This window comes from Gavia stellata, chromosome 3 (genome assembly GCF_030936135.1).
Source record: "Gavia stellata isolate bGavSte3 chromosome 3, bGavSte3.hap2, whole genome shotgun sequence".
In the NCBI taxonomy this organism is placed as follows: Eukaryota; Metazoa; Chordata; class Aves; order Gaviiformes; family Gaviidae; genus Gavia; species Gavia stellata.
The window spans coordinates 57755918-57771887 of NC_082596.1; the positions used below are offsets into that span (position 1 = coordinate 57755918).

Genomic DNA, 15970 nt, shown 5'->3' on the forward strand with positions numbered 1-15970 from the left:
TTCATGAAGAAGAGTACTTGAAATACTGAAAGGGCTATGTCCCAAACTGTAAGCGTTTCTTGAAGAGTGAACCTTTTTTTGAACATTGACTTAAAGGAGGTACATACTCTTGTTGAATTGGAAAATGCCCTGGGGAAAAGAGGGGGGAAGAAGTGAAAAGAATTAAAAAATAAATTAGCAATCAGAAAATATTGTTTGTACACAGCCCTCCTAAAAGTTAGGAGTCCCCCATTCACACAAGCCATCCTATCAAGTTTTCTGTACTTGGATGGCAGAACTACACACAAGTTATGAGCCATAAAATTGTATCTGTAAAGTCTCTTCCAACGAAATCCCGTGAGCCACCCCACTCCCCCCAGTACATCATTTGGCTATATGCCCAAAGAAATACATGCTGTTGGAAAGGTCTCAGCCGGTCCCGTGGTATCTCCAGGCCCATCCCTGCCTTCCAGAAGGTTGCTACTCTCTAGGCTATAGGCTGGGAATTCAGACCACACTGGGGCTAATGCTCCAGGGTACACTGAACTGACACACCATTTTTACATAAAAAGCAGAACACAGGGAGGAAAGAGGTGGGAAAGTTGGCTGAAATGCATTAAGCATCCCAAGGAATTAGCATTAAGATGAGCAGGAGGCATGGTTTCACATGTTTTTTTAAGGGAAAAAAAGAATGAATGGGAAAATTGGCATTTGTCTTTCCAAATCACGTTATTTATAAGATTCCACAAAGAAGGAGCTGATCCTTCATGCCTTCTCTGCAGCTCAGCGGGACAACTGCATATGGAGATACTGCAGACACAAACCTCAGTCCACAGCTGGACTAAAGTTATTAAATTTATCCATTTCAGAGTGATAGAAGCTTTAAAAAGCATTGCAAGTATTTTTAGTGCTTAAAAGCCCTAGACCCTGCTCTGGTTCAGACTTGGATAATTCAGAACTGGCTAAGTGGAACTGTACCATATTAACAATAACACAAAAATTTGATTGTTTGGGTTGAGAGGGATTATGATAAATTTCAGCTTAACAGTTAATAACTTTTTTGGAAATATCTGAAAACATAGACTAAGACTGGAAGTGTTTTCCTTCAGAGTGTTGCTATCACAACGCTATAATACAGGCATACACACAGTGAATATAGGCTTGGTGGGTAAGTAGATCATTCTAACTTTTGTTTTAATGTCATATTTCTATAGCTCTTTAGCAGATGTCTATGTACTTTTTTTTCTACCAAGTCTTGGTTTCCATAGCTTCTATTGGATCAAAGCTTTTCTGGCAATGACAATACCAGCCCTGGTATAGCTCCCACCCTCTTCTGAACATCAGTGACTTTTCTTTTAAAGGAAAACTAATTTCAAATGCACATCTATTGCATGAAAAACCTCATGGAAAAATAGGTAATTTAAAACTTGTGTGCTAATATAATCTATATAATGACGACAGAGAGAAATTAGGAGCCATTAATCCAGGAAGCTGTAGAAGAGAAAGGATAGCTTTAAGGGTTGTGAATTATAGAAAAGCTTGCAAAAACTGTAAATACAACACAAATCTTAACTCAGGGAGAATAAAATGACCATATAAGCAGCCACAATAAAATCACTTTGCTCTCAAGTGAATTAACAACTTTGAAACAGGATGTTAAATAGTATCTGCTATATAACCTGTTTTTTTAAAGTAACCAGATAATGGAATTTTCTCTGAGACTATGTGACTGGAAGCTGTTAAGGATTGGACATCCATTAAAAATGACCAAACTTCAGACATTCAAATACTTAATATATCTGAAATAAAGCAGCTTCCCTGAGGGGAATTTAAGTCTGAACATAAAGATTTGTGCGATATATACCACATTTCATCCAGTAATTGAGCTTTGTACTGACTTTCTACTCCAAAAGCTTGTAGCATGCTTTCATTGCCTTTGAGGCAATAATTCCCCACTGTTACCACTAATAGTAGATGTGGGTCTATTAATCCCTTGTTTACTGAGAAAAAAACTATCTTCAAAAGCCTGGCAAGAAGAAGATTTATCCTGTCAGTGGGTTTCCTCTCTGGATCCCCAAACTGTTTCATCACCCATGACACAGCTCAGCTGTGCTCTGAATTTCTGGTGAGCATTGATATTAGAGTTGCTCTTTTCAGCACATCAGTGATCTAGAAAAGCAGTGGTGTTGCTGTAGCCTTTGGGGACCTTTGCTGGGACTTCCAGAGGTGATCATCTGATGAAGAAATGTGCTGACTCAACAACTCCAGTATCTTTTCATCCCAATCAGACAGCTGAGCATCTAGCAGAGGGAGGACCACCAGACAGGATGGCAAGAAGGTGAAATGGGGATAAAGCTGCCGAAGAAATTGCGTTAGGGCTCCTGCCTAATACCTTAGCTAGACTGTGTCCTTCAACACGATCCTTCGTCACCAGGACCAGCAGTGTCACTGCTTTGACAGCAGCAGCCTGGGTCAAGTGCTAGATAGAGAGTTAGGTAGATAGTTGTTTCTTCTGTCACTAACATAAAACTACTGTAAATGCAGCAGTGTTTTTTCTTCCAAACAGTTTCAGCTACAAATTGGAGGCAACTCAGGGAGCGCAGAGGCTGCAGGAGCTGAGGCAGCGCTGCCAGGATGAGAGGATGGAGAAGGAAAAGCCATGCCAGTGGAGGAGGCTGGCTGGCACCAGGTGCAGTGGTTTGCCACCTGCTCCCCTTCCTCACGTACATGCACGTTCCTTGCGAAAATGGGGGGACGAAAAGCAACTTATACTGAACAGCACTGCCTCGGGAAGGATGCCACTCAAATTTTTAATGTTTAGTTGCATTTTCTACTCAGAGATGAAGGTAATGAGAAAACAGCTCCAGGTTTCTAAGGAGCCATGTGGAAAGCAGGAGAGGGAAAACCAAAGGCATGTTCAGAAACATCCATGGCCACAAGGGCTTCCCCTTGCCAGAGGGTGAGCTTGGACACCTTAGCACACAGCAGGAGGTACAGCTTAACGACATCTTTCCGTGCCAATTAGTAACTGAGGTTATTGGTTTTTCAAAGTGAGTTGGCAGAGCTGCTGAAAGGAAAGGAGCCAACAGTCCCACCTCAGAAAGTCTCACACAGGCAGAGCAGGGGATGTGAAAGGAGGACGGCCTGCTCCCAAAACTCAAACAGGTAGTGCAGCCCACAGACGGCCTTCTTTCCCTAAGCTCAGGTGCTGGGAGAAGGACGGATGCATTTACACAGCTAGTCCAGTGAGCGTAAAGCTTCAGCAGAAATCATTTCGGAAAAGGAGACCATGTTCAAATAACCCCGGTGAGCATCAGCATTTAGCCGGGTGGTGTTACCTGACCAGAACGTGCAAGTGACCTGTACAACAACTAGCCAGGCAAGTGCCTGCCAGCTTAAGAGATTTACTGTTACCTCTTAGAATGCAGATGCAGAAGAACAGAAATTGTTTTAAAGCGTAGCTTCATACTCATTTTAACTTGGAGGTAACTTGGTTTGTGATCTAGGAACCTAAGGACGCAGACTGCAGCCAAAAACTTTGGGTTTTACTCCAAGCTCTGTCTATCTGGGGGGGTTATGCAATTCATCTAACTCTTCTGTTAGGGAATTTTTCCACCTCTGAAAGGGAATGATGATACTTTTCAGTCACACTGGGACAGTCTGCTAGGTTCAGTGATGCATGCAGAGGATAAAAGATTTTCCACTTACTCAGCTGGCGGTGAAACGGAATGAAAAAAAAGCAGGAGTGATTGATACCTAAATTAAGAGATTCTGCAGTAGAAAATATGAGCAAAGAAGATATTCTTTTTTAGCAGAGAACGCACTAAGGCAGAAATGCAAGTTACGATTCTCATTTGTTTTTAAATAGAAAAAGAAAATAAAATAGCAAGTTATTAAATAGAAAAAGAAAATAAAATAGCAAGTTATAGGAAAGAAGATAATGGGATAATGAACAATAAGCCTTGGGAAATGTGGAGAAAATACCTAATTAACTAATTTCAAAACCAAAGCTGTATAACATAGCTGATTTTAAATCGGTTATAAACTGTAGCTGATTGGCTCAGTTTTTATCTGTAAGTTCCCAACTTCAGCTAAATGAACATAAACAAGAGATTAAGCACATCCACTCTGAGTATTTAGAGAAACTGATGGAGACGGCCTCTCGTGCAGACAAGGACTAACTCCCTGGCGTGTGCTTGACTGAGGTTAGCCAGGACTGCCTTTTGTACTACCTCTGAGGAATGTGGGATGATTCATTTGTCAATGTTTATGTATTGAGCTGAAAACACAAAGAGCTACATAAGTGCTAAATATTTGTCATCACGATTTCTGGGCACGCCAGAGTATGAAAACAAAGGCTAGTGAGCAGACCTCAAGAAAACAGTAAAGACAAGCTTAGAATGCCAAGAGAAGTTTCCTAGTTATAATTCACATCTCCTAATACCAAAAAGCAATAGTCATCCAAATCTGGCAGGAGGAGAGGGGTTGATGTCTGTCCATCCCTTCTCTGTCCTTTTTTTCAGACACTTGCTCAATGATCATAGCATGCAGACCTGTGTTCCTTAAACATACGAAAAGAAAGTTAAAGGGTCGCTTCTTCACAATCATCCTCTGCATGTCCACACAGGACAGCCTGTGACGGGCAGGGAGTCTGTGTTCAAGTGTCAGTGTGCGAATGAGATACACATAGGCAGACGCATGGTGTATATGGGGGAGTGGAGTGATCCAGCTCTCCCTGACGATGAGCAGAGCTTCTGTTAGCAGAGAGGTGTGCTGGTCCCACGCCAGTCAGATGGGTTAGTGGATGCAAAAGTGGGAAGGCTCTGTTACAAGAGCAATTGCACACCCATTTCAAATCAGAATCAGCAGCACAGTTTATCAGGATACATCAGCACTTGTAAAACCTCTGTCATTTCCCTCTGACCCTCTCATCCCGACATTTCAACGCATCCTAAGAAAGAGGCACCTTCGGCTGTTCTTATGGTAACACACGGCTATTTGGGGGCAGGAGACAGCAAGGAAGTGGCAATTCGCCAACATTATGTCATGTGACGGTGACTGATTTTTATGTTTGCAGCTTAAACTCAGTTTCCGGATAGAGCATACACGTTGTTGGGAGCGCCAAGGCTTCCCTCTCCCCACTAACGAGAACCACCTGTGGCCAGGGCCAGCCCCCGCCAGCCTGCCAGAGAGCTCACAGGTCGCAGGCTCACTGCTGCAGCAAAACACAGCTCAGAAACTGGTCTTTCCCGCGTGCAGACAGCCGTTGTTTTCAAAAGGTCTTAGCATGTCTCTCGGTTTACGTCCCTTTCAAATCCAGGGGAAGATAGAGGGTTGTAAATCACCCGTGGTGCAACACCAGTAACATGAATAAAGTTGTGCCTGCTTCTTCCAAGGCTAAATTTGGCCCTTCACGCAAGGCAGCAGTTATGGTGAACACCAACGGCTCTGCCATGGGGATGGAGAGCCACCGCCGCGCAGACTGCCAGGGAAGCTGCGAAGGGCTGCTCTGCCAGAGAAATTGCTGCCGTTTACTTACTAGTTCATCTGTTGTTTTTCTCAGAAAGTTTCAGACATGCTGTAAATCCTGGCACAAACAAGAATTTGCAGATTTTAAAGAACTGCAGTATGTAGCAAAAAGAGATGAGTATTAATAACCGTGTAAAGACCAGCAAGGGCTACAAATTCTCCCTAGTAAAGCTGGATAAGTTTGCACTGACTTCCTGTTGTCACCACTGGACTTCCACCAAAACCTGAGCTAACTATTTTAAATCAATGTTGAGTACAACTCCCCTATAAAGTGAGCGCAGTATGGACATTTATTACATGCCCGCCGATGAGTGACTCTCCAAGGAATCCCTCTAAATAAGCGTTGAAAGAGGTGAATTAATTTTGGATGAATCTCCAAATGCCCGTGTGGCAGACACTAAGCTGGAGACAACTCACAACAGCGAGTAGTTTTGCAACGTTTCCAAGGCTTTCTTGCTACGACTGACTGGGAACTCCAACACTGGTTCTACTATCAGATTTGGATATTCCAGACAGTGCTATCAGAATGGTTAAAAGTGCAAAACTCAAAACAGTCAAAAATTACATTCGTCATTTTCAGTCTTGCAAAAAGTTCAATTCGTAATGAAATTCTGAGCTGGGTTCCCTAAATAGGATTCTTTTCTTGTCAGTCATCTTGAGCAGTTTCTGATATAAACCACACCAGTTTGTTCCAGTGAAGTAAGACACTAAAAGGGAACTAAATAATATGCAAGGTTTGTTAAGAACCAGTAGACCTTCCTCTTAGGAAGGAGAAACAAATGTAATGGGGAATGTTAGAAGATTTACTGTGAATTTTCCAGTATTCCTTGGTTCACCTGTATTTTCAATGCTTCTGCCATGCTGCCATGAATTCTGGTAACTGTCTGCTCACCAGTAACAGCTATAGGTGTGAATCTGGATATACATTATTAAGTAGTTATTAAAAAATGAAGACAACACAGACTCTGATGGTTCAGCTGACAGCAAACGAACTGTTTACTGTGTAGTACAGAAACATTTCCTAGCATAATATTGAGAAACTCACTTTGTATGGTGCACAAAATCGTGTGACAAAACATCTTTCGCAGAATCATGCAATTCAGAAGAGCACTTAGAATGACAGAATCATAGAACAGCCCATGTTGGCAGGGTCCTCAAAAGATCATCTCATCCAGCCTTTCATGGGAAAGGGAGCCCAGATTAGTCCACCTGCCCTGGGCTACCTCGTAGTTTAGAAAGAGATTATGATAATAGCAAGCATAATTACTGTCTTTCGTCAACGGGAGTCTGAACTTGCATTTCTAAGCTGTTAACAGAATAATTCACTTCCTTTGCAAAATAATTTAAAAAAATATAATGAAGCTGAAGATAAAGTTCTAACAAAGCACAGAGGCTAAAGCCTTCTAAGTAGAATTAATAGTCTCCTAAGATGTGGTACATTTTACAGCTAATATGAAACTCCGCTGCAAAACTTCCGTAAGAATAAAGTCAATTAGCTAACTTCTCTTCCTCTGCAAGAGAGAAATCCCAGCTCTCAAACCTAACCTAGTCATCATGACAAACGTGGTGGCTAGTCTGGCATGGTTTGGATCATGCTCTGCGACTACAAAGTGTGCTTTTGTTGACAGAGGATGATGGAAAGAGCAGGGCAGTGCAGTGCCTTTACATGGCATGCATCCAGGGGGCTCTGCCCTGGCAGCGGGTGCTGCAGTACCATGCTGGTAAGTGGCTAAAATATCAGGCAGAAGGCATGAAAGCTGTTGCAGCCAAGGGGCAGCTCAATATAGGATACATAAATGAACTTCAAATACTCCGTTTTGTCAAACACGGGCTTATGACCAGGTTACAAGGCAACCCCAAAAACCTCAGAAATTCATACAGGGGTAAGAATATTCTGCCTCTCAGAGGTGAGCCACCTTCGAGACAGGTGCCAAAGATAGTCTGCAGCAAGGACTAACAGTGGCCGCAGCCCAGGTGAAACACATTGCCCAGCTCTTGGCTCCAGCGGAGCTACAAAAGCAGCAGGAGATCAGTGCCTTGCCCTGGAGAGAGGTGAGACACTGCCAAGAAGGTAATCAATCAGCTACATCTTGCTATTTTGGCAATATCTGCTCCCCCTGCTGAGATTTTATTAGCACACTTAGCCTCTAATTTAGAAAAAAAAAATATAGCTGGATGTCCCACCCTGATCTGACAACTCCAGGAATATTTTTGAGACTGTGCTTAAGCATTTATTCATTTATTACCCTGGATAAACAGAGCACTTGGGCTACAAATTCTGAATCTAGATCAAAACTTTCAGGGAAGTTCAAATGCAGGATTTTGGACTGGACTCATCTTAGATAGATCTGAAAACAAACTGGATATTCTGAATCTACCATCTGTAGCAAATACCAATATAACACTCCCTCCAAAAATAAGAGTCATTTAAGCAAGCTTATTACTAATCCCTGTAAAACCTATTTTAAAAGTCCTGCTTAAAGAGATTTATAGGCATCTTTCAGATGAAAATTTCCTGTTGAAAAGACAGCCTTAGATTAGACTTGCCCACTCAGGTTGTAACAAAGCAATCAGTTGTGTAATTCCAAATTCCCATTCCCTTAAAGAAGGTGTGAAATAACGTACCACTGTGAAGTGGATGACACTCCCTGGACTCCTAGGTTTGCCACACTTTATAAGGGTGATGCCTTCCCATAGATGAAACCATTTGTATTTAAACTATTTTGAACATTACTTGCCTGAAAACTACAAGCAATACAAAACAGACCTAAAACTCTAAGAAAGCACATAGGTTTTCATTTACATTGGATTACTGGATCTTTAAATGAATACGCTTATAAGCACAGTTTTGGACAGGAATAACTTTACTGTCTCAGGATAAACTTCATACCGCTGCACTGATCCTACTTCTTCATGTTGGCAAGGCCTTATCATTGCCCCAATTACATTCTTTTGCCAAAATAAACAACATCAGGAAGAAAGGAGGCAGCAATCTGAAAAATGGCAAACATATTATTGCATATTTTTTCAGGCTGTGGCACTGTGTACATAATTTCTAAAATCATTTCAGCTCATTGACTTGTTTTTGTTAACTCAGGTGAAAAGAGTTTTATGGCAGAAATATGATATTTTCTGAATTTTGCTTTAAAAGGATACTTCTTGCTATTGTTTTCCCATCTCTGTAAATCAATTTTGCAATACGACAGCAAGTCAAGACAGAAGATACCCATTTTAAATGTGTGGACATTTTATTTGACAGACATCAGTTGGTAATTAACCAGTGTTAATTTATGCAACTAGGTAACTCCTAACTGAAGGGTAGATTGAGTCTTATGTACGCTGGTCCTCCTGCGCCATATAGGACCATGCTTTCCAAGGCAGGCAGAGCACTGCCTTGAACAACTGCTGCTCACTTCTCCACTGTGGGCTGGTCTAGAGAAGAAAAGCTGTTACTGGCAGAGGCAGCATCCTGCAAGCTCTGCCGCTAGCATGCCTACCCCTGACACATCAGCTATACTTCAGACTTTTCAGTACCCTATACATTTTTCAATCTGCAGATCCTAGTGTGCACTGGATGGCATTTAGGTGGGTGTCTGCCTTTATGCCATTTCTATCTGCACATCGCAGAACCAGAAAGCCACAACAGTAGATCTGAAACTTTGCAGGAGATCGGTGCCTTCATGTTTGCTAATAGCACTATAGTAAATACACAGGGCTATGTTATCATAGTATCCTGTTTTGGGGGGAAGTACTTATCTTGCAGAATGTCATAAGGTTTCAGGGCAAAATATTTAAATTCACCAGACTGCAGACTATCCCTTTCAAGAAAACTGCTTTCTTCTGGTGACACTGTTCAGTCACTTCTTACAATCGTAAGTGCTGAATTTTGAGTTGAAGGGTTCTTAAAAGGAAGGAACAGCACAAGGATGATGCAAATCTTAGCTGAAAGATACTGTTAACTTGAGAACTTTCCAGCTTGTTTGGGTATAGTTTAACTTCATTTAGTCTGAAATCAGTCGATGCAGCGGCAAGCTGAATGCATTACTATTTAGAGACAGCACATTTTTTATTGATCAGAAACAGCTTGTACACTTCTTGTCAATTTCAGAACTCAAACTCAGAAATACCAATGCTAGCAGCTTTTTAAAATGCCACCCATAGGCTCTGGGAGAGAAATAATATCCACCAGCAGCCCAACAGGAGTAGTTTTCACATCTGCCCTTGCATCTGAGGAGAGCTTAACCTGGGGATCAAGCCCCCAAAACTTTACAGATAAATAAAAGCCCTTCTTCCTTATGTTTCAGCTCCCCTTCATATATGGATAAAGGTCTGTTTGTAATGGTACTGAAGATAACACATGCAAATACATGTACCTGCTCTATTTTTTTTCATACAGTGAGTTTATTGCAACTAACTAAGAAGAGTTCATACAACGGAGTAAGTATGAGAAGGATCTGCTGTTCTCCTCTTCTAAAAAGACATTAAACACCATATTCTGGGTGACAATAACAGAGAAGAATTTGGGGAATCAGATTTTTTTCTCAGTATATAATTTACCCACGTAAGCCACCCACTAGTATTGATGGGAACTCTGCATAGTTAGCTCTGCTTCAAACCAAGATGGTACATAAAATAGCAAGGTATCAAATTTCTTCTAGGATGAAAAATGCTGTAATTTTTTTTGCACCATTCCCATATATGTGTCTCTCATTTTCCTCCTCTAGCCACTGCTTATACACCAGTCCTACTCCAATCATTAAAAATCATATTAGTGGCTTCTCCTCACACTCAGATTTGCACTTCCAAGCACTGATAACACCTGTCTTGATGCTATTCAAACACATCTCCCTGAAAGCAGATCAGAGTAAATCCACAGCAGAAAGAACTGCAATTAAAGAAACAAGGAAGATATATTTACCGCATTACCGCACCTTCTGTTGAATTGTCATCGGTGTTTTGTATATTCAAACATAATTTCCTATGCAATTTAGAACATCAGTCCCTCACATGATATCATATATAAAAGGCAAAGTACCCAACAGTACCAGTTCAAGAGAAAGTCTGCAAGAAGATAACATCATTTTCTGCATACAAAAAGGTCAGTACATACTCCAAAGTCCAACACTGGGACTTTTTTTAATCCAAACTATGAAGGTGCTTTTTCTTTCTACAATGAGGCAAAGACAACATACTTGCAATCAGATTTTTTAATTTCAAAAATTAGTGACTAAGTTAAAGCGGCATACTTGTACTGAATGAAATTTTATCATAAAATGTAGAATTACACTATTGACAAAAAAAACCCCTAATGCAAGAAATAAGTTTGAGACTGAATTAATTGAAAATTAAAGCAAATTAAAATTGAAGTAATTGAAAATAATAATGAAAATGTTAAAAAGAAAAAAGGGACTTTTACAAATGATGCATATGAAAAGAGTTTCACATATTCTAGCAAAATGTTATGAAACACATACTTCCTCTCCTTGAGAAACTGTTATTGCTGTGAGGTGGTAAAACATTGTGAGATTATATCCTCATAGCCAAATACTTGAGAATTTTGAAGCCATGTTTTCTTTCTTTTCTTAATACATAGAGAAAGTAATATAAAGGTTTTAGGGAAGTTGTGAGCATTTTACCTGCTTAGTACTAGAAATCATCCATTCTCCTACCTTGACCTCTAGGTGGCACAAAAGAATCTAAACTAAGCAGACCTTTTTCAATTTTTCAGGTAATGTTATGCCCTCCCAATCATCCTCCTCAGGTTAGCAATTCTGACATCACAAAACACACATCTATTAACCCTACTAAATAAAACGTCAAAACAAGTACTAAAGTACCAGCTGCTGTAGTTAGGCAGCTCATTTTTTACTGCTTTTAATGGTGCACTGAGATATAAACCATTAACTGATTCTCCCCAGTACACCTAATATCCTTTCAACTTCAACTTATAATACTTAAAAGGAACGTAGGCTTACTAGAAATAAAGTTAAGGTTTACATTTAGTTTAATGTAAGGATTACTACAACACTAAAAATACATAGCATAAAATCATTTTGCAATCATAATTCAGCAGAAAAAAACAAACTAGTAATGAGTAAAATACATCTATTACTTTATCTTATTTTAGATTACAGTATAAAAGCATGTAAAAAAATGAAAGGGTCAGTGAAATCACATCCAATCAATATTTACTGCAGCAGTAACTAGAAATGCTGCTTTTTGACTTAAGTGATGTAGCTGTCACTAGGAATGTAAGACCGGCATGTTCTGCATGACCACAGAGAATTTTTGTATTAACAGACTAGTAGCATGCACAGCAGGTGAAGTACCACAGCAGCCCTCAGTCTCTACACACAAGGATGGCACTACACATGCATCTTGCCCCAGTTAAGTAAGACATATGACTTAGAACATTTCTTTTCCTCTACCAGAAATATGCATGTGTACACTGCCTTTGCCTCAGTGCTGCCACTGATTTCCTCTATCTCCCGTCTCAGCCAAATAGTTGTCACTCACATCTGAGGATCACAGAATCACTAAGGTTGGAAAAGACCTGTAAGATCATCAAGTCCAACCATCAACCAACAAACACCACCATGCCCACTGAACCATGTCCCACAGTGCCTCATCCACACGTTCCTTGAACACCTCCAGGGAGGGTGACTCCACCACTTCCCTGGGCAGCTTATTCCAGTGTCTCACCACTCTCTCAGTAAAGACATTTTTCCCAATATCCAGACTGAACCTCCCCTGGCACAACTTGAGGCCATTTCCTCTTGTCCTGTCACTCATCACTTGGGAGAAGAGACCAACACCCACCTCTCTGCAACCTCCTTTCAGGTAGTTGTAGAGAGCGATGAGGTCTCCCCTCAGCCTCCTCTTCTCCAGGCTGAACAACCCCAGTTCCCTCAGCTGCTCCTCATAAGACTTGTGCTCCAGACCCCTCACCAGCTTCATCGCCCTTCTCTGGACACGCTCCAGCACCTCAATGTCTTTATTGTAGGGAGGGGCCCAAAACTGAACACAGGATTTGAGGTTTGGCCTCACCAGCGCCGAGTACAGGGGCACGATCACCTCCCTACTCCTGCTGGCCACACTATTTCTGATACAGGCCAGGATGCCATTGGCCTTCTTGGCCACCTGGGCACACTGCTGGCTCATATTCAGCCGGCTGTCAGTCTACACCCCCAGGTCCTTTTCTGCTGGGCAGCTTTCCAGCCACTCTTCCCCAAGCCTGTAGCGTTGCATGGGGTTGTTGTGACCCAAGTGCAGGACCCGGCACTTGGCCTTGTTGAACTTCATCCAGTTGGCCTTTGCCCATCCATCCAGCCTGTCCAGATCCCTCTGCAGAGCCTTTCTACCCTCAAGCAGATCAACACTCCCACCCAACTTGGTGCCATCAGCAAACTTGCTGAGGGTGCACTCTGAACAAAACAAAAATCACCTTCCCCTCCTAACCTGCCCTAGTTCTCTCTACACAATTGCCCAGACAGGACTTCCATCATCCAAAACCATTCAGTCTGAAACATTTTGACTCTTCCAAGACTGAATATTAAGCTATGCATAAAATTTGTCAAAGCATTATGTGGAAGACCATTTGCATCAACATGTGATAACAAATCATTGCATCATATGCCCACAATTAAACAGGAAAGGAATTTCTCTCACCTGGCATAGAAATCTTTTGGTGGAACAACCTCCTGAAAGAACTGTAGCTGGTACAGATAAAGTCCAATCAAGTGCCCTGCACTGAATATAGCCATTAGTACACACAGGCAGCTGAATATCAGCGGATCAAATGCTTGGCAACAGGACCACCATGTGCACAGGCCCAAAAATACAAAGAAATACACAGCTGAGGTCAAAGATGGCACCATCATACCTGCGAAAATAGAAACATGGAGGGTTGGAAAGGTGTGGGAATATCAGCATTTTTTAAACCTTAAGTTTGACAAGAAGTGTATTAAACAATTTAATCCAATTAGTGTTTATGCTAATTATTACAATTAGCTCTTAAGACTGCTATTAGCTTTGAGACTAGAAGAAAAGGATCCTCTTTTTTTTTTTGTTCAGTTCACTTATGCCATACCTTAGCACTTAGTACACAACCACTCTCCCAGCCTTCCTTCAAGATGAAATCTTCTCTTTGTAAAGATGTTTCACAAAGCATGGAGAAAACCAGAAATGTGGCTGCGAGGCCAGCCAACAGAGGCACTGTGCCTGAGAACGCTGATGTATTCGATTTTAAAATGAGTTTTAAGTACAAGATGCTAAAATGGCATGATGGATGAACAGTGAAAAGCCTTCTCATATAAATCTTGAGATATATTGAGTTATTAAAAATGAAAAAACCAAGATGCATATACTGAAAATAAAAGGTATCTAGAGGATATTCAGCAAATGTTTGATTTTTCTTAATTTTTAACTCATAGACACTTGTAATTTGCACATGACAAAGACTCCGCTGTCTTACATATGTATATTGGTTTTGCTCTTGCACATGTAGCAGAGTATTTCACTTGTGGTGAAGGAGACCCAGTGCTCTGTGGATAGCCTACGAAAGTAAGCGAGGGAAGACATACGTGTCTAACAGTGGAAACCAGGAGAAAATTACATGAGAGCTTACATCCAGCATAGCAGTCCAGTGGAGTCTCTACAGTAACAGTATTGAAGCTAATAGGGATGCCTGCCTCAATTTATTTTAAAGTTTTTCACTAGTGCGTGTCTAAGAGCCACCTTCCTTCAGGACAGACCTGCAGGCTCCCGGTGGCCCGTGGCTCTGGTATGCCCACTAGCCTTGCAGCTGGGCCGGCCACTCCGGCAGGAGGACTTGCGCCTTGCCAAGTGCCAGCTTGCCATGGTTTTGGGGGCAGTGTTCTGGGGGTCAGGCCCTGGTTGGACTGAGTCCAGGCACTGCCCAGACAGACTTGGGATATGCCCGAATGGTGGCCCTGTGCATTTCCACCCACAACCTTTGCAGAGCAGAGTCCTTGCAAGGGGGAAGGAGAGAGGGAGGCTATCAGGAGACAGGAGGCTTCACGCTGGATTTTACTGGCAGAAATTGTCAAAAGCTGGGGTGGTCACAACCATGTGATGCTGGGCAAAGTATGTGTACTGTAAGGACTCTTGTCCACGGTCATTTTGCCTGAGCTTCATCATCTCATCCTTTCACATCATACTTTAGACCAAGTCTTTAGACTAGGGTGCTTTGTCTCTGCTCAAGCGTATAACCTGCTGATGTTTCCACAGGCTCACAGGTTTAAAAGCACGACAGGACCACAGGGATCATCTATTGTGACTGCCTTCGTGATGGAGGCTGTAAAACTTCACCCAGCAATTTCTGCCTCAAGGCTGTAACTATTTCCTTTCTTCTTTCAAAGAGATACGTTGTCTTTAAACACTTTAGGAGAAGAAGAATACATATATCCATTAAAAAGTTTTTTATTATGGCAAATTAATCTGGCTGTGAAAAATTCAAAATTTATTTCTGGTCTGAAATTTCCTAGGTTTACCACTTAACTATTGGCTCATATTATAACTTCTACTAGATGAGATGCCTGTTAAAAAAATGTAGGCACTTTGTACCTTTGTCAGTACTTTAAGGCTGCAGTCAAATCACCATCTTTTTTTTTTCTTGGCACGGGAAGTAAGGAAGTATTTAACTAATTAAGCTCGAAGCTTCTCTCTGGAATACAGGCTTCCTAGACCTCAATTCCTTTTTTTTTAACTCTGCTCCGAACACCTCCTGACTGTCGGTGTGTGTTGGAGTCCCTCAGACAAGCTGCCCCATGCCACTCAGAAGAAATTGCCCCTGCCACTGCTGCGGGATCCTTCTGCTTCAGCCTCCCTGGCTGATGTTCACCCATGCAACTTCAGAATGGCACTGAAACCATATTTATTTGCCTATACTTACCACGCCTTTTTTTTTTTCTTACAGCATCTCTCTTCCCTGATGTCAGGTACCATGGTGATCCACATAACCTATTTTTTTTCCCTTTTTAGATTTATTACTTTACATTTGGCTACATGTAAGGCTGTCAGATAATCTTACCTTACTGAAAGAGCCTGCCTTACTAAAAGACCCACACTTGATCAGTCCTCGTCATTCAATACTAAGCATTTTTTGTGCTATCATTTTATAAGTCGTGTACTTACATGTTAAGTATACACTTTATATGCAAGGACTCCATTCAAACATGTGAGTAGGCAGATAAATGCTAATTTACAGTTGCATGATCCAATTTTAAATTCACTCATTACAACCTACAGTGATTTTGTACACTTCCATTCTGTCTGTAGCTGATTACGTGGTACTAAATCAAATGTCTTATAAAAGGTTGGTCATACTATATCAAAATGGCTACTTTTACCAACCAACAAAAAAGTCACATCAAAAACCAACATGAAGTCTGCTTATCGCTCTTTTTACACACTGCATAGTCAACCTATTAATATTTTCTTT

General features: G+C 41.4%; 1 protein-coding gene across 1 annotated transcript in view; it reads right to left on the minus strand.

Annotated features, from left to right (window-relative positions):
• PIEZO2 (piezo type mechanosensitive ion channel component 2) overlaps nucleotides 1-15970 on the minus strand; it is a 322465-nt gene that overhangs the window by 112169 nt on the left and 194326 nt on the right. Inside the window, exon 7 of the mRNA XM_059815888.1 lies at nucleotides 13177-13390. Within this exon, the coding sequence (XP_059671871.1) occupies nucleotides 13177-13390 (214 nt within the window). The remainder of the gene's footprint in view (nucleotides 1-13176; nucleotides 13391-15970) is intronic.